General features: G+C 42.9%; 1 protein-coding gene across 2 annotated transcripts in view; it reads left to right on the plus strand.

Annotated features, from left to right (window-relative positions):
- myh11 (myosin heavy chain 11) overlaps positions 1 to 23153 on the plus strand; it is a 165603-nt gene that overhangs the window by 18371 nt on the left and 124079 nt on the right. For both annotated transcript variants that reach the window (XM_033040278.1, XM_033040277.1), the window contains exon 3: positions 12791 to 12947. In XM_033040278.1, coding sequence (XP_032896169.1) covers positions 12791 to 12947 — 157 coding nt within the window. The remainder of the gene's footprint in view (positions 1 to 12790; positions 12948 to 23153) is intronic.

Here is a 23153-nt window from a genome sequence, read left to right on the forward strand (position 1 = left end):
AACCTTCAAGACATACAGCATTGTGAAAACAAAATGTATAAGAATGGCCTTTATTAAAATCTGACAATGTGCATTTTAACGACATGGTATTTTTTCTATTACAAATCTCAAATTGAGGCAAATGAATAAATGAATAAATGATGGGTCTTTGTCCCAAACATTATGGAGGGCGCTGTAATGTGCAGGAAATAACTGCAGATGCTGGTTTAAATCGAAAGTAGACCCAAAAAGCTGGAGTAACAGGCAGCATCTCTGGAGAGAAGGAATGTGTGATGTTTCGGGTCGAGACCCTTCTTCAGACTGATCAAGACATAGTACTCGGTACCCCAATGTCACTGTCTCTTAGCCTCAGCAAGCAGCCACCCTGAACAGTTAGATTTAGGGGTTTTATTCAGTTTTATTCAGACCTAGGGTCTCAGAACCCTAATGAACTGAAGATAAAAGACAGTGAACTTGTGGTTATAATGGGAAAATAAATATTGGATCCGGTCTAAGACACCTGCAGTGGTATCTGGGACCCAAACAACAAACAGAAGAGCACAAAAATAGACTCAAATGCTGGAGTAACTCAGCGGGACAGGCAGCATCTCTGGAGAGAAGGAATGTGTGATGTTTCGGGTCGAGCTATTCTTCAGGCTGAAGAATACTATGGTAATAAGAGAAAACTAGTCTTTCTACTGACTGGTTCACATGCAACAAAAAGCATTTCACTGCATCTCGGTACGTGCAACAATAAACTAAACTAAACTATATTGCAAAGAAATACCTAAGTGAAGAATATTTTTCATCAGACTCATGTGGATAGTTAAGTCTTTGTATGAATTGTCAGGAATAATCAATCCCATGATCTTCTGGACTTGATTGGATCCGGCCCAATGCTGCACAATTGGTAGAGTGGAAATTGGGGGTGGTACCACGGCAGCCAACTGCTACAGGTTGAAGATAGTTGGGGATGCATGGAACAGCAGATGGTGGTAAACACAAAGTGCTGGAGGCACTCAGCATCTATGGAATGAATGGATAGGTGACCTATTGGGATTGGCAAGCTTCTTTGGACTGATTGTAATGGGGAGCAAAAAGCAGGAAACAAAATGGCAGGAGACAAACCCTGGCAAGTGATAGGTGGATTCAAGTGAGGAGGGTACGATAGGCAGATGGATGGACAATGGTTGGAGATGCAACAGAGACAAACGGATGTTAGATAAGGGGAGACGAGGAATGAAATGTAAAGCCAAAGGAAGAGGTATAGGTGGAAGGGGACGTGGAGGGGGAGAAGAGCAGGATATAGTGGCAGGAAGAAGTTGGTGTGCATTATGGTTGAAGGGCACAGGAAAGAGAAGGGTGGAAAGTGGGGGGCGGGGGTGGAGATACTTAAAGTTGAAGAACTCAATATTCAAACCGTTGTGTTGTCATCTACCCGAATGGAATATAAATTGCTATTCCTCCAGTTTGCCTCACTCTTGCAATGGAGGAGGCCCAGGTCAGATTGGTCAGTGTGGGAATGGGAATGGGAGTTAAAATAGTTAACAACCGAGAGATCCAGCAGCTCTTGGAGGACCAGGCGCAAGTGTCTGGCTAAATGGTTACCCAGTCTATGTTTGATCTCAGCAATGTAAAAGAGGCCACCAAATGCAGTATAGGAGGTTTGAAGAGGTGCATGTGAACCTCAGTCTCACCTCAAAGGGCAGCTGGGGTCCCAGGATGGAATTGAGGGAGAAGGTATAAGACAGGTATTGTTTCTCCAGTGGTTGCAGGGAAAAGTACCTGAGGTGATGGCCATTCGAGTGGAAAAAGAGGAGTTGCAAAGGGAGTGTGGGTGTGGAAAGTGGAAAGGGGTGAGGATACAAAGGTCATAAGTGATAGCAGTAGAATTAGGCCATTCGGCCCATCAAGTCTACTCCGCCATTCAATCCATCTATCTCTGCCTTAAAAATATCCACTGACTTCACCGCCACAGCCTTCTGTGACAAAGAATTCTACAGATTCATCATCCTCTGACTAAATAAATTTCTCCTCATCTCCTTCCTAAAAGAACGTACTTTAATTCTGAGGCTATGGCCTCTGGTCCTAGACTCTCCCTGGCCTGACTGGTGGTGTGATCACATTGTGGCAGAAATGTCGATGTACTGGATGGCTGAAATGTGTTGAACCTGAGCTAGACTATAATTGTGGAACCTTTGCATTGGAGAAGAATATAAGGAATAAGAAGGAATCAAAGTCTTTAAACCAGGAATTTCCTCTTTACCAAACCCAGAAAAAGTCCAAGAAGCCAAGATTTTAGTGACGCTAGGACTAGAATTTCCAAGGAGAAACCCTGCTTCTGTGACTCGGTGAGCGAAAGGAAGCCACAGGTCTGACTGAGATTGATCACACAGGGCTTTGTCAGGTCATATACTATGCAATTTTCATTGCAATTCCTAAGTCCAACCTTCATGAGTTGTGAGTGGTGTGTATTTAATAAAAGTGTGAATTCAGCAGAACAGCATGTGGACAAGTCTACAAAACTGTACAACATCCAGGCTGTTATATGTAGAAGGGTCTCGACCCGAAACGCCATCCATTCCTTCTCTCCAGAGATGCTGCCTATCCTGCTGAGTTACTCCAGCATTTGGCCACATCCTAAAAAATAATTTAAAATGCTAAAGATAACCTAAAAAAGTAATGTCAATACCATTTACAAATGAGTAAACTGTTATTGGAACAACGTATCTGATTCTGTATATTATGCCGTGGAAAGGTATGAAGGCATTTGAAAAAAGCTGCAGAACAGATTTACCAGAATGATATCACAATAAAGGATGAGTTACAAGGAATGATTGAAGAAACTCTGATTGTTCTTCTTGCAACATGAAAAGTTAACGAGATTAAACAGGCATGTTCCAAATTATGACTTTTGGCAATTAAGGTGGAAAATCTTTCTCTTACGGGGGCAACCAGAGGACAGATTAAAATCAACTGGCAAGAGGCTCAAAGAGGTGAAAGAAATAAATGCATTTCACGTGTTGTTATGGCCTGAGGTGCACTAACTGAAATTGTGGTGGGATTCAATCAAATAGTAACTTTCAAAAGAGAGGGTTTAAAGTGCTATGTGTAAAAAGTAAACTTTTCGGATAGCACTTGCAAAACGCAGACACAATTGACCAAATGCTGCAATACTTAAATTACTACCTTGTCCCCATATTATAACAGTAACAACATTGACTGTCAAGTACTAAGATTGTGAAACCTGCTTTATTATTGTAAGTCCTGTCTATTCTTTACAACACATTACTTGTTTACGTCAAGCAGTTCCACAATAGCAGAATTTCCACTTTTATAATGATGCACCTCGAGCCAAGCAGCTAATTAGTTTAATTTTTTTTAATGATTGAATAGTCAATCTTATTATGTACATATAACATGTTAAAGTATTGCACATTGATACATTTAAGCAGTGCACAAAGGTACAAATTTGCTTAAAAATATAATTATCAAAGATTACTAGTGGTCTATAAGAGTTTGCTTACTCCTAAAATGAAAACATGTAAATTGATCCCCATGAAAGATACTGATCCGGTTGTTATACGGTTCATGGAGACTATTATTACAACTTATTAGTGCATTTAAAATTTACTTGTTGATGCCAAACTCTCCCCCACTGCAAAGTTAAGTTTGTATTATCCTTGGGAAATTTCCAAAAGGATATGTATAGCTAATCCTGCTGCAGAAAGGTTCAGGGAATTAGGCAGGAGGAATTCTTCCTGTTATATGAGGTCATTTTCAGGCCTGGTTCACTATAATGTTAACATTGGGCATAGAAGAAAAAGCATAGAACAATACAGCAGAGGGCAAAGCTTTAAGATCAGAGGGTAATGTTGACCCTTTGACTTTGGGAAAAAAGGTTCTCACTGTCTTCCCTATCCATGCTTCTCATACTTGTGTATACTTCGATCAGGTCTCCCCTCAATCTCTGATGCTCCAAAGAAAACAATCCAAGATTGTCCAACATCTCTTTATAGCTAATAGTTCTAATCCAGGCAGCATTGTGGTAAACCTAACATATTAAGTAACTAAGTAAACAAACAGATTAATTGTGCAATACTTTTGTAAAATCACAAAAAAATTAAAATGAGCTAATGACTTTAAATAAAATTAAAATCCAATTTAAGTTTCAAAGAATGAAACTGAAATATCAAATTTGAGTCAAATTTAGATTTTGCATTGTTTTAAAGAAAATGTAGAGGAGATTTAATTGTTGAACATTTGGCACTAAACTCGGCTATGGACATTGGTCATCATTTATAATCACCTCTACTGACATTTAGCTACAATGACACAGAGACTACAAGTGAATTTACAGAAAACTCTGCTTTAAGTGTCGAATAGGTCAGGAGGACATATTATTGGCAACAATGCTGAATACAAGATTCAACTGTCAGCTCCTTATGCCAGTTTATCGACTAAACAAAAATCAGGTGGTGATAAAACTGGAGGTGATAAAATAAATGGCTAATGTTCTCACACCCATTTAGTGCCAGCAATAAGAATGAATTTCTTTCCCTGAAAGAATATCAGGAAAAACTGCAAGGACTTGCGTGTATTTAATTGGAAACAGGCCCTTTGGCCCACAGAGACTGCATCAACCAGTACACTAGTTCTAGCCTACTCATTAGGGAAAATTTACAGATGCCAATTAATTTACAAACCTGCCGTCTTTGGAATGTGGGAGGAAAATAGAGCACCTACAGGAAACCCTTGCAATCACAGGGACAACGTACAAACTCCATACAGACAGCCCGTAGTCAGGATCAAACTCATGTCTCTGGCATTGTAGGCAGCAAATCTACTGCTGCACCACTGTGCCTGTGTGCACAGAGACAATAAATGTGTTATCCAAACATATCCTGCTTACATCTAATATCATTCTATTCATCAAATACACAGTCAATATCTTAACAAAAAACATCTATAAGCTGTGCTAAGGAATATTTAATGAAAGTAGGAATACAAAATCATTAGAACGCAGTTCTACAAAAGTCCAAAGGAGGTCCTGACCTGAAAAATCATCTGTCATAGATGCATGTCTGGTCCGCTGAGTTCCTCCGGTACTTTGCTTTTTGCTCAAGATTACAGCATCTGTAATCTTTTGTGTCTACTAAAGTGTTGTCTAACAGAAATTACTGACTCACCTCAACTTGACTGCAGTGACACTGTTTTAACCATATGGATACATTTTTTTAGAAACCATTTTAGACACATTACAGGTGCGTACACATCCATGGAACAAATATTTACAAAATCACTGAGAAATGTGTGATTTATGTACAGGAAAAATAGGTCTATCGAGGATGTCATTTCTCTTCCACAATGTTCAGCTCTGGATCACCTTGGTAATAAGAAAACCGATGTCAGGATGCTATTCATTGACTGGGGTAAGAAAGATTAGAGGGATATGGGCCAAACCTGGGAAAATGAGTCAAGCTTCGATGTGGCATTTTGGCTGGCATGGACAAGTCAGGTCGACATGCCTGTTTCCCTGCAGTATGTCTCTACAACTCTTATCATCTTCACAATGCGGACACCTATGTTAGGATGCTCTTCATTATCTACAGCTCAGCCTTCAACACCATAATACCAAGTAACCTGATCCCTAAACGTCTGGACCATGACTTTGCGGCCTCCATCTGCAACTGTCTTCTGGACTTCCCAAAGGTCCGAGTTGATCATAACATGTCCTCCACACTGACCTCAACACCAGTGCTCCTCTGGGTTGACGGCTCAGTTCCTTGCTCTACGCTCTGGCCAAGTATAAAGTCAACTCAGTCTTTAAGGTAGCTGATGATAGCACTGCTGTCAGCGAGATCAACATCAATGATGACATAAAGTACAAGAAAGAGATTGAGAGATTGTGTCATGGTGTCAGTACAAACTCTAACTCTTTCCATCAGCAAGATGAAAGAGTTGGTTATTGACCTAAGATTGGGAGTCGATGACAATTCTGTCCTCATGCTCAGAGCTGCTGTACAGATGTGGCTACAGCTTCAAGTTCAGTAGCATCCATATCACCAACAACTTCATCTGGACTTTTCACACTGATCCAGTGACCAAGAAAGTCCATTGATGTATTTCCTTACTTAAGCACCTGAAATCTTCTTCAGCTGCACTATAGAAAGTATTCTGATGGGAAGCATCATAGCCTGATGTGGCAACAGCTCTACCTTTATCCTGAAGACAGGGTAGAACACAACCAGTACATCTCAGGAGGACATGGATAAGCAACGTATGGGATCGAGTCCCGGATCATCACCTATCCATGTCCCCCAGAAATGCTGTCTGACCCGCTGAGTTACTCCAGCACTTTGTGTCTTTTTTTTAAATAAACCAGCATCTTCATGTCCTTGCGTCTACAGCCCAGTTCATCACAGGCTCATCACTTCCTTCCATTGAGTCCATCTTTATGGTATGTTGCATCAGGAAGGCTTGAATTATTGTCACGGGTGCCAGCATCCCTGGCCATTCCTTTTCACTCTGCAAACTTCTGGGAGAAGATACAGAAGCTTGAAAGCCTGGAGATCCAGACATAAGAACAGCTTCTTCCCTCCTGCTATCAGACTCCAGAACCTTTCTGTCCTGGGCCTCCTCCATTGTCAGAGTGAGGCCCAGTCCAAATTGAAGGAAACGCATTTCTTATTCTGCTTGGGCAGCTTACACCCCAGCGGCATGAATATTGATGTCTCTAACTTCAAATAACCCTTGCTTTTCCTCACTCTCCATCCCTCCCCCTTCCCAGTTCTCCAATCTATCTGACTGTCTCCGACTACATTTTATCTTTGTTTGCTTTGTTGTTACCTTCTCCCAGCTAACAGTGATCTATTCTACATTTTCCTTAGTCTCCATCCCATTTGTCTAATTTTCACACCTTACACTTTCTTTTCTCTGTCTCCCTCTCCCATGACTTCACTCTGAAGAAGGGTCTCAACCTGAAACATCGCCCATTCCTTCTATCCAGAGATGCTGCCTGTCCCGCTGAGTTACTCCAGCATTTTGTGTCACCTCTTTCTTACACCCTTCCACAGACTCTGTGTAATGATAGACACATAGTTGTACACAGTTTACTTGTGAGCTTCTTGAGAACAAGCAATTTCATTGCACACTGGTCGATATGACAATAAACTAATCTGAATCCGAACCCGAAACTTTGCATTCCTTCACTTCCACCAATTTTGGAATTTGACAACAAATTTATCAAACTGACCCCCTGGACAGCAGCCCTCAGTGCAGAATATTGTTTGCTGTTGATAGACACAAAAAGCTGGAGTTACTCAAACCCTACACATTGTTTGCTGATGCTTCTATGTTGCAGGACATGGCATATTAACACTCCACAATGCCAGAAAACAGTAGCCAAGGACATGTGAAAGCACAAAAATCTCAAAGCAGCTCTTTAACTTTAATTTGATCAACAAATGTGCAAAAATGTTACAGATTACAAGCATATTGTGCACTAATTAGTCCAGCTTTTCAGATTATATTTTATTATAGAGTGGGTAGGAATGAACTGCAAATGCTGGTTTACACTGAAGATAGACACAAAATGCGGGAGTAATTCAGTGGGACGGGCAGCATCTCTGGAGAGAAGGAATGGGTGACGTTTCGGGATACTGTATCTGTATTTCTCTCTCCCCTGACTTCAGTCTGAAGAAGGGTCTCGACTCGAAACGTCACCCATTCCTTCTCTCCTGAGATGCTGCCTGTCCATCTGAGTTACTCCAGCATTTGGTGTCACACTACAGAGTGGCACAGCTTGTCAAACCACTGCCCCACAAAGGCAGAGACCTGGGTTCAATCCTGACCTTGGGTGCTGGCTGTGTGGCGTTTGCATGTTTCCTCTGTTTCATCTGGGGTTTTCTGCTTTGCCTCACATTCCAAAGACATGCAAGTTGGTAGGTTAATATTCGACTGTAATATTGCCTGTGCTTCGGGGCAAAGTAGAATCGGGGGAGTGGAGAGTTAATTAATCTGTTGGAAGATTAAAAAATGGGTTTAATGTAGGATTAGTGTAAATGGGTCATTAACTGTTGGCAGTGATGCTGTTTTGGTGTGTAGTCCTCTGACGATGAAAGATAATTTACCCATTTCACGGTTACTTTTTGGTCAATTATCTTAAATACATTCTCTCCGATTATGGAAACATTTTTATCCTAATGACTCCTCATAATTTTGAAGGTCTCCATTTTATTTTGGACTTAATCTTCCTGCAGGAAGGTCCAGCTTTTCTAATACTTCCCCATCACTGATTTCCATCATTGTTATCATCTCATTAAATCTACTCCCCTCCAAAATTGTGGCAACCTTTCAAAAGTGGGGCATGCAGAACATCTGAGCAGTTATTCTATTTATGTTCATTTTATTTTAAAAATGGACATTTTCAATGTTATCATAAGAATGAGGGATGCTTCATATCTCCAAACAGAGCTTGGAACCCATCTTAACACATTCCTTGCTCATTTTGAAGTATTGTTCTCAAATAAAGACAAGAACATACAAAATAATATATTAATTTGTGCTCTATGCATTAGATAGTGAATTTCTCTAAGACCCACTCCAGTCCTTAATAACAGTGGTGCAGCGGTTATAGTTGCTGCCTTACAGCGATTACAGTGCCAGAGTCCCGGGTTTGATCCTGACTATGGGTGCTGTCTGTACAGAGTTTGTTTGCTCTCCCCGTGACCGTGTGTATTTTCTCCAGATCTTCGGTTTCCTCCCACACTCCAAAGACATTCAGGTTTGTAGGTTAATTGGCTTGGTATAAATGTAAATTGTCCCTGGTGCGTGTAGGATAATGTTAATGTGCCGGGATCGCTGATCGGCGTGGACTGGGCGGGCTGAAGGGCCTGTTTCCACCCTGTATCTCTAAACTGGACTAAGCCTGGGGTCACTTTCTACCATAATTTCTCCTTACACTTCTCACTTTCATGACTACATCTGAACAAAGAAATTGATATTATCATTCCATAACCAAACTAAATCAATGATTTCCCATTGGACAATTCAAGAGCAGAGGCATCTGCTCCGTATGACTATTTTTGTGTACAAAATAAATAGAGTGGCTTTTTTCAATAGAATTGGTGGATACAAATTTGACTAAACATAATGGCCTACAGGAGAGCTCCTGTATCTATTTGCTTTAGTCAAAAGCAAAGCAATGTTTCGAAGGTTCACTTCCAGAAATCACTAATTTCTGTCATTTCACAGAGCTCAGATTGCATGCTTGTGGAAGATGTCAATAATAAGGCAGTGGTCATTGAAATATTAATAAACTCAAAGACTGCGCTGAAGTCAATGGGAACCTATTACATTGTAAAGAATGTCAAGCCATGGTTTACGTGTGTTTCAGGCACAGATTGTCACAGGAGATGTGTTCAACCAGAAACAGGCCCCAACCCAATGACTTCCTTTAAGAAGGAGATGAGGAGGAATTTCTCAAGTCAGATGGTAGTGAACCTGTGGAATTCTTTGCCACAGACTGTGGAGGCCAATGGATATTGGCAGAGATAGATAGATTATTGATTCTTGATTAGTACGAGTGTTAGGGGTTATGGGGAGAAGGGAGAAGAATGGGGTTAGGAAGGGGAGACAGATCAGCCATGTTTGAATGGCAGGGTAGACCTGATGGGCTGAATGGCCTAATTCTGCTCCTATCACTTATGACCATATGACCTAAGTTAAGACAACAGGGGATGATCTGTATGTTTTAATGTAGAACAGTACAAATGAAGGAGTAAAAAGTACAATTTATTGTTCAATTAATTTGAAGAGTTTATACTTTCAGTATTCGAGATGCCAGTAAACATTTTAATGATCAGATTTTAACTATATTTGGTTTTGGGAAATGTTCACACGATGGTAGCAGGACATTTCTGTCTCACACATAAGCTATATTAATAATATCAACTTGAGAATTTGTCAGATACTTCTAATTCAAATCCTGCAACACAAATTAGGGAGGTTATGATCAGTATGAGTTTGTGTTTGGTGAATTATTGGAATAACAGACTTATTTACTCAATAGTTTCATGATTTCAGCAAAGTTTTGTAATATACGTTTGAACATAATTAGCATGCAAATCTAACCCTGACTCACGACCTCCCAAAATGTCTGCTTCCAGGGTAGACCATAAGTAGGGCCACCTTTTATTCTTTCCTCATTACATTAGAGCATTGAGGGCATTTATAACGCGCCAGGTTAATTCCAGTTGAGATCAGCTAAATTAGAATAGGCTGCTAACAACATGATTACTTTCCTGAACTATGTTGCCAGTACATCAATGTGAAAGAACAAAATTAACATTAGCACTTAGAGTTACTGTTACAGATGCCTTCAGCAGTCCTATCATTTCCTGAATCTTGCACTCTTAGAACTTTTGGAGTAAGTATTCAGTGACTGCTTTCATTGGGCAGGATCAAGCCTACTGTTTACCCATTGGATGTATAATCAAAGACTCAAGGAATCAAAGAATAAAAGATCTGCAGGCAAGAGGGACTAGTGTAGCTGGGACATGTTTGGCCGGTGTTGGCAAGTTGGGCCGAAGGGCTTGTTTCCACACTATATCACTCTGACTCTAAGAATTATTCATATTTGGGCCTTTCTTGGAATGTGTTGATAAGGCGAATAAGATAGCTCTTGGGAGAAGCGCCCAGCCGGAGAAAGTGGGCCATGGGATGAGGTTTTGGAAGAGAGCTAATTCTGGGGTCAGAATTCTGGGGTCAGAAAATGGGTTGGTGTAATGGTGAGAGAATGTGAGGAGATTGTTGGGCAGGGGATTCCTATGTCTGTGTAGTTAATTGTGAACTACATTCCTTTTGGTTTCACAAACTCACTTTTGGTAAATTGAGATCAATTTATTCTGTAGTTATTTTAGTTTTCTTTCTAATTTAAAAAAAACATGAATTGGACAAATTCTTGTCATTTACAATGTGTAAGGCAAACACATTAGGCAGTTATTGCTTCTTGATTCTTCAAACCTACATTGCGTTCAAACTGACTTAAAAGATTAAAGGGAGCCAACTTTGTGTGGCTAAGATTATGGTTTATATCTGGGCCACTCATCTCAGTCAATGTGGGAGTGACCCAGATATAGGCAGGATCAAGGCTTTATTATTATGATAGCTTCTTATTATAGACCTGAACGAGGAAATGGTGTAGGGAGAGGGTTGATGTGACCAACCAACCAAATGTCTATTGTCTTGATAATGTCATCATTGTATGATAAAAGTATAGATGTCTTTGAATAAGGCAAAAAAGAGAAACAATACAACCTAGTACTTAAGCATGACACAGTTCAGTGATAAAAGTGGCTAATTAGTAACAAGCATCAGTTAACAAAACCCAAGTTAGTAAGAAAGCAAAGAAAGCCATCTGTTTTTGTTATAATTTTGCATGTTCAATCAAAATTCTATCGCATTTTAGATATTCTATAAACAGTTGTATCCATGGGAAAGTAAACAATCCATTGTAGGACCTAACAATAATTATGCTCTCAACTTGAAATTATATAATAAGATATTTTTGGCATGAATTTTATATTGAGAATGTCATGTGTCAAGGATTGTACTGGAGGAATTAGAGTTATAGACACAGTCCATACTGAAGATACTCGAGTAATTTCATATTGTATTCTACCCTATTTTTCCATTATTTTCTTCACTTGTCAAATGGCAGTATGTTGACCATTAAGCTTGTAATGTAGAAATAATTATGTTTGGAAACAAACTTTACAAAGTCAGTATAGAAGGGCATGAAGTGCTGGTGTAACTCAACGAGTCAGGCAACATCTCTGAACTACATGGCTAGGTGAAGTTTCGGGTTAGGACTCTTCTTCAGATTTTAGAAGAAGTCTGAATAAGGGTCCCGACCTGAAACATCACCTATCCAAGTTCTCCAGTGATGCTGCCTGACCCCCTGAGTTACTCCAGCACTTTGTTTCCTTTTGTGTAAACTAGCAATTCCTTGTTTCTACAGACCCAATATAAGATTAATTTTTATCAAATAACAGCATCCTATAATAATGTAAAGCCTGAGTTACAGAACTTATTTAATTATCCTCCATATTATATCTCCCAGACCTCCCGACCCCCTCCCTGGTTCTCTTGCACCCCACATCTATATCTTTTGTTCTACATTCCACTCCCCATCTTGTTTATGTATCAGATTCTATCATCCGCACATTTTAGTCTTCTCCACTTATTACCCCAGCCTTGGTCACTATCTCCACCCATCTCTCCCCCTCCTGACTCGTGTTCCAATCAACCCCAACTCACCCGAATCCACCTACCCCACTCCTTTCTCTGACCAGCTTTACCAGATATCTCCCCTCTACTCCATCAGTCCAAAGAAAGGAGTTGGAAGGAAATGCAGATGCTGGTTTAAACTGAAGGTAGATACAAAATGCTGGAGTAACACAACGGGACAGGCAGCATCTCTGGAGAGAAGGAATGGGTGTCCTTACTGGTCGGAAGAAGGGGCTCGTTTTGAAGGGAAACGCCACCCATTCCTTCTCTCCAGAGATGCTGCCTGTCCCGCTGAGTTACTCCAGCATTTTGTGTTTAATGTCGGTCCAAAAAAAGGTTTCTATCCATTTCCCTCCACAGATCCTGCCTGACCGCCATTGAGTTCCTTCAGCAATTTATGTTTACTCACGATTCCGGCATCTCTAGTCTACAGTGTCTTCATTTCTGTATATTTCTTGATTTTGAATGACGTTAATTTAAGATTTGTGAATAAATCATACTTGTTCTTCATTCTTTTCAGACATACTCAGGTCTTTTCTGTGTTGTCATAAACCCATACAAAATGCTGCCCATCTATTCTGAGAAGATTGTAGAAATGTACAAAGGGAAGAAGAGGCACGAGATGCCACCACACATCTATGCCATAGCAGACTCTGCATACAGGAGCATGTTGCAAGGTAAGACAGCAACACCACCTGCCATCCTGCCTATAAAGCTGATGATAGGATAATCATAGAAGACTTTAAGATCCTATCTGAAATAATAATTACTAACTAACTCATTGGGATGCAGAAGCATGCCTCTCCTTTCAAGAGTAACTATTCAGCAGAATCAAACCATTCTTTGAAAATCATCTCGGAATGGGGTTAAATTATTTTGGACTGAGATGAGGAAAGATTTCTCTTTGCCGACTGTAAGTCTTTGGAGTTATTTAGCCTGAGGTGCGCTGTGAATGCTGAGCCGATAGGTACGATTGATGCTGAGATGGACAGATTTTTGGACAATAAGGGAATGAGGATATATGATAATCAAGTGGGAATCCGGAGCTGAAGTAGAGGATCGGCCATGACCTTACTGAATAGCTTTTGCCCCTGACACTCACCATAATGTTCTCAACCACGATTAGAATTAGAGTTAATACACAATACACAATACACAATACAATTTATTTGTCACTTGAACCTCATAGAGGCTCAAATGAAATGTTGTTTCTGCAGTCATACACACAAGAAAAAAAGACCCAAGACACAACACAATTTACACAGACATCCATCACAGCACATCTCCTCCTCGCTGTGATGGAAGGCAAAAAAACTTATCTCTCCCCTGCACTCCCCATTCCCCTCCCGATGTCAGAGTCAAAGCCCCCGGCGGGCGATGGCAATTGTCCCGCGGCCGTTAACGCCGCGCCGGGTGATGCAAGGCCCTGCTCCGGGTCTTGTTGTTGGAGCCCCCGGCGGGCGCTAGCAAAGTCCCGCAGCCGTTGAAGCCACGCCGGGCGATGATGTAAGGCCCCGCTCCAGGCACTTCTTGACCCCGCGACTCGGGCGGGTGAAGTCGCCGTTGCGGAAACCCCGAAAATCGGTCTCCCACCAGGGTCCCATGGCCTCCCGGTGTCACTGTCCACCAGACCTGCGGTAAGCCTCCGAATCCCCGGGGTCGGGTCGCAGCAGCGCACCACCACCGCTCCACCCGCTCCGAACTCGGCCAGCTCTACGATGGTGAGTAGGTCCGCAGCTCCTCGACTGGAGCCCTAGGTCGTTCCTGCCGGTGGCCGCTCCACGTTGCAGCCCCAATGACAACGGAGACCCGACAGGGAAAAGGTCGGGTTCTCCGTGCAGGGGAAAGATTTTAAAAGTTTCCCCCCCACCCCCCGCCCCCCCCCCCCATACACACACACACACATACCCCATCAAAAAAAAATTTAAACTACATTAAAACGGGACAAAAAATAACAAAAAGACAGACGGACAGCAGAGGCCGCTGCGACGTGATTCGCGCCGCCCACCATTTCCTTGTTACACTAAATGAAGTTTAGTTTAGTTTAGTTTAGAGACAGCGCAGAAACAGGCCCTTCGGCCTACCGAGTCCGCACCGACATGTGATCCCCACACATGTCCGGAAGTGGCGGCGCTGGGAACGGCTGCGGCTCGCCTGCAGTCCGTTTGTTTTTACTTTTTTGTGTTGTTTTTTTTCGTTTTGTCTAGTTGTGTTTTTGGTTTTTAGGTTGTGTTTATGTGGGTGGGGGGTTGAAACGGGGTTTGCTGTCTCTCCCTTGGGGGGAATACGACTTTTTCGTCGTATCCCCCCTCTCTGCCTCCGTCTGCGCTGAGGCCTAATGGCGGAGCTGGCGACCTCGGGACTTCGGAGGCAGCCTGTCAGGACTCACCCTGGGCTCGCTCCCGTGAGGGTGGACCAGCTCGGGCTGGAACTGCGCTCCCGTGAGGACGGCCTGGCGAGGGGCCGAGACTCTCCCGTGAGGGGCTGTGGTACTCCTGTCGGAGTGGCCCAGCCCGAGGGAGGAACGGCACTCCCGTCGGAGTGGCCCAGCCCGAGGGAGGAGCGGCACTCCCGTCGGAGTGGCCCAGCCCGAGGGAGGAACGGCACTCCCATCGGAGTGGCCCAGCCCGAGGGAGGAACGGCACTCCCGTCGGAGTGGCCCAGCCCGAGAGAGGAACGGCACTCACGTGAGGGCGATCCGGCTCGGGGCTGGAACGGTGCTCGGGTGGCTGGGACGGCGTTCTGGCAGCGGTGACCTGAGTCTTGGGTTCAGCCGTGGGCCAGTGGCTACGTCCGCTGGGCTGGAGGGCGGCAGCTTCGACCACCCTGGGCCACGGTGTTTGAGCCGGCCTGTTTGCGGGGTTCGGTGAGCCGCGGGACTGGTTGTACCATCGCCCGGTGGGGTATCGCCTCAGCGCAGAGGGAGAAGAGGAGGGAAGAGACTGCAGCCCTAAGATTTTTGCCTCCACCACAGTGAGGAGGTGCTTGGAGGACTCACTGTGGAGGTGTTAATTTGTGTTTATTGTTGTTATTATTGTATGATTGTATGTATGACTGCAGGCACGAAATTTCGTTCAGACCGTAAGGTCTGAATGACAATAAAGGCATTCAATTCAATTCAAAAAAAAAATTTAACACTATCCTACATACACACTAGGGACAATTTACATTTATACCGAGCCCATTAGCCTACAAACCTGTTCAAAAAGGAACTGCAGATGCTGGAAGATCGAAGGTACACAAAATTGCTGGAGAAACTCAGCGGGTGCAGCAGCATCTATGGAGCGAAGGAAATAGGCGACGTTTCGGTGAACCTGTACGTCTTTGGAGTGTGGGAGGAAACCAAAGATCTCGGAGTAAACTCACACAGGTCACAGGGAGAAAGTACTAACTCCGTACAGACAGCACCCGTAGTCAGAATCGAACCCGGGTCTCTTGCGCTGTAAAGTGACAACTCTACCGCTATGCCACTGTGCCCCATAGAGTTTTCACTCTAAGCATTTTCTAAACAATTCCATAACACAGAACTAAATAAAAAACCCAAATTGATTGTCTTGTAACATAAACGTAGTTAATTATTTTGCTTTGCTTCTCTCATTGTAATACTTAATTATTTTGAAAAATATCCTTTGATAGCTTGGCAACATGATACTATTGCGTTTACTCTGTACAATTTGCATTACCATTTAATGTAATTATTGTGCATTACCCAGCCTGGAATGGTAATTGATTGTAATCTGTACAAAACGTGCCATAAATCAGAGGAGCAACAACCAAATGTTATGGATATTGTCTAAACTCCAGGATAATGTTACAGTTTTAAACTGCATCTCATTTATCTCCATGCAAGTCGTAAGCTTCACACATTCTTAAATTCCACGAGAAAAATGACGAAATAAAGATCAGCCCTGCTCAGGAGAGTTGAGAAAGATAATCAAAGGTTTATTTGAAGATATGGTGATGGCAATGTAGGCAATTAATCAAGGAATTCTACTATTTAGGGTTCAGAAGTTGAATTTTATGCCATCAATTGCGAAGTAAAATGGTAAGCACTATGCAGAGAGTCAATGAAGTTTCAGCATCTGGATAAGAATTGAATGTTTGATTTGCCGGAGCATAGAAACAAGGAATATCGGAATAATGGACGCGTGGAATTTAATCAGGTATGCTAATTAAACAGCAGAGTTTTCAATGATTGGTAATTTTTGGAGGGTGGTCATTATTTAGTGGCAATAACATTATCGGGGGAATTGGGCATGGGTGAGTGTTTCAGCTGTAGTTTACACAGAGGGGACCAGGTGCCAAGGTTTAGTACTATTGGTGCTGTAGAGCTTGATGATCAGTGCTGTGTCCAGTTGAATACAGTGACAATGGTGGTGGACTGGTGACTGGTCAAAAGGTGACCATGAATGACCACCTTAAAGGTCATTAAGGTGCCCATGTCACCTTACTCTTCTTGGGCACCGGTATTATTGATGCCCTCTTAAAGCAGATAGGAGAACACAAGACAGGTCACTTAGCAACCACCACAGAGGCAGAGAAGATATGTGGTGGAACAGGTCTTCTTGATGTGCTGGTCAAAACCAAACCCATGGCTGTGGATGCCGCATCATATGGTTCAGCAGTGAACAACAGCATAGACAGCATGAGAATCCATTGCTGTAAACGCGTATTGGACTGCTGGGAATGAATTAATGCAAGGACATAATCATAGAGAAAAATGACTGGAGGAACTGTGTTGAATGTGTTAGACAAGTTGGGAAGGAGGAGTTTGTGCCACAAACCCAGTCACCAATGACCTTGCCACGTGTAGAATCCTGGGGCTATGAATAGAATGGAAATAGAATGAGAAAAACAACTCGATCATGGCCCACCTGATTTACTTGGATGAAGAAAGGGAGAAAGATCGGTATTTGGAGAGCAATTTTGGCATCATATCTGAGGAAGTATGCGCTGGCTCTGGAGAGGGTCCAGAGGAGGTCTACAAGAATGATCTCAGGAATGAATGGGTTTACATATCATGAGCTTTTGACGGCACTGGGCATGTACTCGCTGGAGTTTAGAAGAATGAGGGGGGACCTCATTGAAACTTATGGGCCTGTCCCACTTACGCAACTTTTTTGGCGACTGCCGGCACCCGTCATAGGTCATTACAGGCCGCCGAAAGTTTTCAACGTGTTGAAAATCCAGCGGCGACCAAAACAAGGTATGACTATTTGGGCAACTACTCACAACCATACAGGCCTCACCCCCGCGATATGTCGCCAGTGTGTCGCCTGTATGGTCGTGAGTAGTCTCCTTAGTCGCCCAAAGAGTCGTAGTGTCTTTCCGGTCGCCACTGAATTTTCAACGTTGAAAATTTTCGCCGACCTGCAACGACCTATGACGGGTGCCAGTATTCGCCGAAAAAGTTGCGTAAGTGGGACAGGCCCATTACCGAATAGTGAAAAGCTTGGATAGTGGATGTGGAGAGAATATTTCCACTGGTGGGAGAGTCTAGGACTAGAGGTCAGAGCCCTAGAATTAAATTACATTCCTTTAGGAAGGAGATAAGGAATTTATTGAGTCAGAGGGTGTGTGAATCTGTGGAATCTGCCAAAGAAGACTGTGGAGTTAAGTCAATAGATATTTTTAAGGCAGAGATAGATAGATTCTTGATTAGTACACGTGTCAGGGATTACGGGGAGAAGGCAGGAGAATGGGGTTAGGAGGGAGAAATAGATCAGCCATGATTGAATGGCGGAGTAGACTTGATGGGCCGAATGGCCTAATTCTGCTCTGATCACTAATGAGGATGAATGTTTATGAATAGAGATATAGCATGGAAACAGGCCCTTCGGCCCACCGAGTTCGCCCCGACCAGTGATCATTGCACATTAACACTATCCTACACGCACTAGGGACAATTTTACACTTATGCCAAGCCAATTAACCTACAAACCTGCACAATTTGGAGTGTGGGAGGAAACTGAAGATCTCGGAGAAACCCTGCAGGTCACGGGCGGAACGTGCAAACTCCGTACAGACAGCACTCATAGTCAGGATCAAACCTGGGTCTACGGTGCTGCAAGTTCTGTAAGGAGCAACTCAACCATGCCACCCCGGTGTAGATTTATTTTAAGGGACAAGTTAATGATTGTTCATTGAAAGGATGAGGGTATAATATAAAGAGAGCAATGGATAACAATGAGGCCAGGTAAGGTCTTTAAATGGTCAAAAACTGATGAGATGCAATTAAGTTAGTCACATTCGAGTGGTGACCTTGAAAGGGGTAAAGTAGGAGGGGAGTGTAGATGTAGGCTCACTGGAACAATGACACATTGGTGTGATCAATCCAGACATAAAGGAATTTGAAGATGAGTTCATATCTGTGAAGGATCTCTGTCTTTGCAGTGATGGAGCTGATGGTATTGTATGTGGGGAAGGGTATTTGAAGAGGCAATATCAAATATGTTCTGAGAGTTTTATTCAATTAGGCTTAGCATACTGGAGTAACCACTCCAGCTGTTGCACAGACAAAGACATGTCTCATGATGTCCATGTAAGCACTTGGTTTATATTTGAGGAATTATCCCTTTGGACATTAACTGGCTTTGTTCACATAAACTTTCTAACCCTTTTAATTTGTCCACTCTCCCATGCAATAGCATGGATGAATTATTAACGACATCTAATATTTGTGTACTTTTTATGCAACCATGAATACTTGGACAAACATTTTGAATGTCGCTGAAAATTAGGCAACGATCTAGGGCAATAAATTAGAGCAATTTTATGTTGTTGGGGGAAGCCACAAACATTGTATTGAATGAATAAATGGTTAGCTGGCATGAGTCAGACCATATAATTTTAAACAGATGTTATGTGAAGTTTATTGAATTCCAGAGTTTCATTTAAACAACTTAATTATATAGTCATGTTTCAGAAACCATAGCAATAGGTTTATCTAGAGAATGGATATAACTATTGTTTGGTTTCCTAACATGCAATGCATGCAATGTTAACACCAAATTATGGAGAACTTAGAACATTGGGAATAGTTAACTTCAATTAATTGTTAAAATGGTTATCACCCTGATTAATGTAATAATAATAATAATAATAATAATAAATTTTACTTATTGGGCGCCTTTCAGACATCTCAAGGACACCTTACATAGATTAACAGGAATATAAACATATAATCAGAATAAAATAAATAATAAATACATCACAGAAACACAAATTAAAAACAGAATTCAGTCCAAAAACAAAAAATCAAAAACACAATGTGAAGAGAGAGCAGCGGCAGCTAAAGCGTGCCAGCGTCCACTCTCCCTTCACGGCAGCCATCTTGGACAAAGACTAACAGGATTACCATACAACCAAAAAATCATCCCCCCAACAATGGATACCACTGTGGGGGAAGGCACAATGTCCAGCCCCAACCCCAAATTCATCCCAAAGTCAGGCCTATTGAGGCCACCGCAATTGCCTCTACGGAGGCCCGATGTTCCTGGCCGTTCTCACCGGGTGGTGTTGCCCCGGCGTCGGGAGAGTCCTCTCAGCGGCTGGGCCACCTGGAACGGCCGCTTTCTAGCTGGAGACCGCGGCTTCCGAAGCCGACAAGGCCGCGCCGGTTTGGAGCTCCCAGGCTCCCGATGTTGAAATCGGCGCCGCCCGCTCCGCTCCGCAGACCTGCAGCCCGGAGGTGTTGAACACGGCGGTCACAGCACACCGGAGCTCCAGCGCGTCGATCCAGCGCGGCGACCCAGGCAAGTCTTCGCCCGCTCCGCTCCACGATAGCGCTCCAGCGCTGTGCCGCCACCGAGGCCGAGGTGCTGGGCGGTCCCCACCAGGAAACGGCGTTCCAAGCCCGCTGGTAGGCCACGAGGACGGGTCGACGGGCAGCCCGGAGAAAAAGCTGCCTCAACGACCAGGTAGGGACCTAGAAGTAAAATTGACCCCTACCCCCCACATTAAAAAGTCCATATCTCCAAACATCACTAAACAGGACTCACTAAAAACTTTCTTAAAAAGCGAATTAAAACGGACGGCTGCTGGCTAGCAGCCGTTCCCCAAGATGGCTCCTCCTCCTGACAATGTATTATTGTGATCCTCTATATTTTCTATAGTAACGGCCTACAGAAGTCACCGCTTCTCCACTACCATATGTCTTTGCCACTAGGAAGCCTGTTATTGCTTGGTACCAAAGAACCCTCACCATGATGGTCACTGTTCAACAACAGAAAGGTCCGCCACAGAGGGGAGACAGAGTACTTGCCTTCAATGTATGTGGGCAGCTGACCTCATAAATTGAGTCCCTTGCCCACAGAGGCACAAGGCATGGGCTCATTATTCAGATGGATTTCACAGAATATCTGCACTGTCACAGTTCTGAAGATCTTCAGTAACCACCTGGAGACCCGGAAATGGCACAACATGCACAGTATTAATAACTCAGGCATGCACAATCACACAGCAACAGCTGGGTTCCCCAGTCAGGGTCAGGGTTTAGAGATACAGCACGGAAATAGACCTTCGGCCCACCGAGTCCACGCAGACAAGCCATCCCCGCACACTAAAGGGCCCTGTCCCACTGTACGAGCTAATTCAAGAGCTCTCCCGAGTTTAAAAAAAAAATCAAACTCGTGGTAAGCACATAGAATATACGTAGCGGATACGTCGGAGCTCGGGACGTCTTTTAGCAGCTCATAACGTTAACGGCAGGTACTTGGGAAACGCGGTGAGCTCGGGAAGACTCGCGAAGATTTTTCAACATAGAAAAATGTCCACGAGAGCCCCGAGTACCTATGAGCGGCCATTACCGTAATTCTCCGAGTTCGAATCAGGGGAAACTCGGGAGAACTCTTGAATTAGCTCGTACAGTGGGACAGCCCCATAACACTATCCTACACACACTAGGGACAATTTACAATTTCACCAAGCCAATTAGCCTACGCACCTGAACGCCTTTGGAGTGTGGGAGGAAATGGGAGCTCCAGGGAAAAACCCATGCATGTCAAGAGGAGAACGTACAGACAGCACCCATACTCAGGATCGAACCCAAGTTTCTTACGCTGTAAGGCAGCAACTCTACCGCTACGCCACCATGCCGCCCTGGATAATTTTATTCATGTCTCTGAGAAAGTGGGAGTCATAAACAAAGATCATAGGTTGGGCATCAGTGGTAGCAAACATAGATCGATATAGAGACAAATACAGACTTTTCAATCCCTTAGAAGATTGGTCAGTGTGAAATGCATGTGAGGAATATTAACCCAGTTCCTGGATTCATAGCATATCTGTGATCGAATCTGGCAACAAATTGCCAATAAAAATGGCACAGGGATTATTGGCACATGAACTATTGTTGTAGTCAATGAATGGAGTAGAAATCTTCATTTAATGATTCTATATCTGGTCTGAGTGCTAATCCTGAAACAAGCTGTAGAAAGAAGAGCATTTTCTCTTCCCTGGCTCCCACATTAGAAAGAAACTGATAGAAACTGACTCATTTGTGTGTTATGACCAGTGTAATGAGGGCGAACTCAAAGACTTACAATATGTACAGGAGGTGCTTGTAACATATCTCAAGCAATGTTAAACCGTCATTTTTCAGTGGTCTGAATGGTATGAGAAGCAGGCATCAGATTTCTTCATTGTCCTCCATTTCTCCCTCTACCTTCTCTGATTTAATCAATTGGGACCGTTCGTAAGACAAGCAAACCAGAAAATGACCCAGTGTCACTGAGGAAGCTGCTTCTGGAGATAGAAAACAGCAGAATTTTGAAATATAATCAGCAGCTTACTTCCAGCTGAGCCTAGACCACTTCACTTTGACACGCAGTGTTTTCTGACATCAGGCATGTACCCCAAGGACAGCAGAAACCAATTATATCTCTTCACAAACAAAACAGAAATGAGACCAGAAGCAAAATCATTCTAATCCTTTTAAAAGTACAAATAAAGTTACATTTTGTAAACAATGGAAGAAATGTACGAATCCATTTACAGCATTGTGTGAGAAGGAACTGCAGATGGTGATTTAATCCGAAGATAGACACAAAATGCTGGAGTAACTCAGCGGGACAGGCAGCATCTCTGTATAGTGCTTTTTGTCCATAACTGATTAAACTAAAATTGAGCGTATTTCCTCAAGTTTTATGGATTGTGCACCCAATTAGTTCTATAAGTAAATATGAAGTATTTGCAACTCTCCAGTTTAGGCCTGGGGTCAGCAGAAATTGAGGATTAGCCAGGAAACAGCTAAATACAACCCTGGAGAATAATACTGTAGTTCTTTTGATTTTCTCCGCACATTGCTGTTTATTAGTTATAAGAATAACAGATACAGATGTCAGCCAAGAATCTTGCAATTGAGCGATGAGAAGTCTGCTTTCTTTCCAAATGCATGGAGAGCAGTGGACAGTGTGGATGGGTAACCTATGATGGGAGCTAGGGGGAGGTGGAACAGTTGGAGGCTCAGGACCACATCCAGTCAGTATTGGCAACCCTAACAGTAAGGAAATTGCTCTGCAGAGTTTGGTCAAAATGCATTTCTTGGACCAGGAGAGAGCAATGATGTAGCACAGCCCAACAGCTCTGCAATGAGTGAGATGTGTTCTGTTTACTTTACAATTCTTTGAGTAGTAAATGAAGCCCATAAAAAGGCAATTGTAAGAGATTTGCTGCCAAGTTTGGAATATATTCCGAGTTCTGATGCCAACATCTGCAATGTTTCAGCTGCTCTTCTTGGCGATGAATTAGACATTTGACTGAATCGCTGCAGCGATTCTTTTAATTCTTTGTCAAGTATTACCATTAGTTGAGAAGCTTTTGAATTACCATGTCAATTCGTCTTTAGTTTTTTGAGTTACGTACACATTTCCTGCAGACAATAT

Source organism: Amblyraja radiata, chromosome 22 (genome assembly GCF_010909765.2).
Source record: "Amblyraja radiata isolate CabotCenter1 chromosome 22, sAmbRad1.1.pri, whole genome shotgun sequence".
NCBI lineage: Eukaryota > Metazoa > Chordata > Chondrichthyes > Rajiformes > Rajidae > Amblyraja > Amblyraja radiata.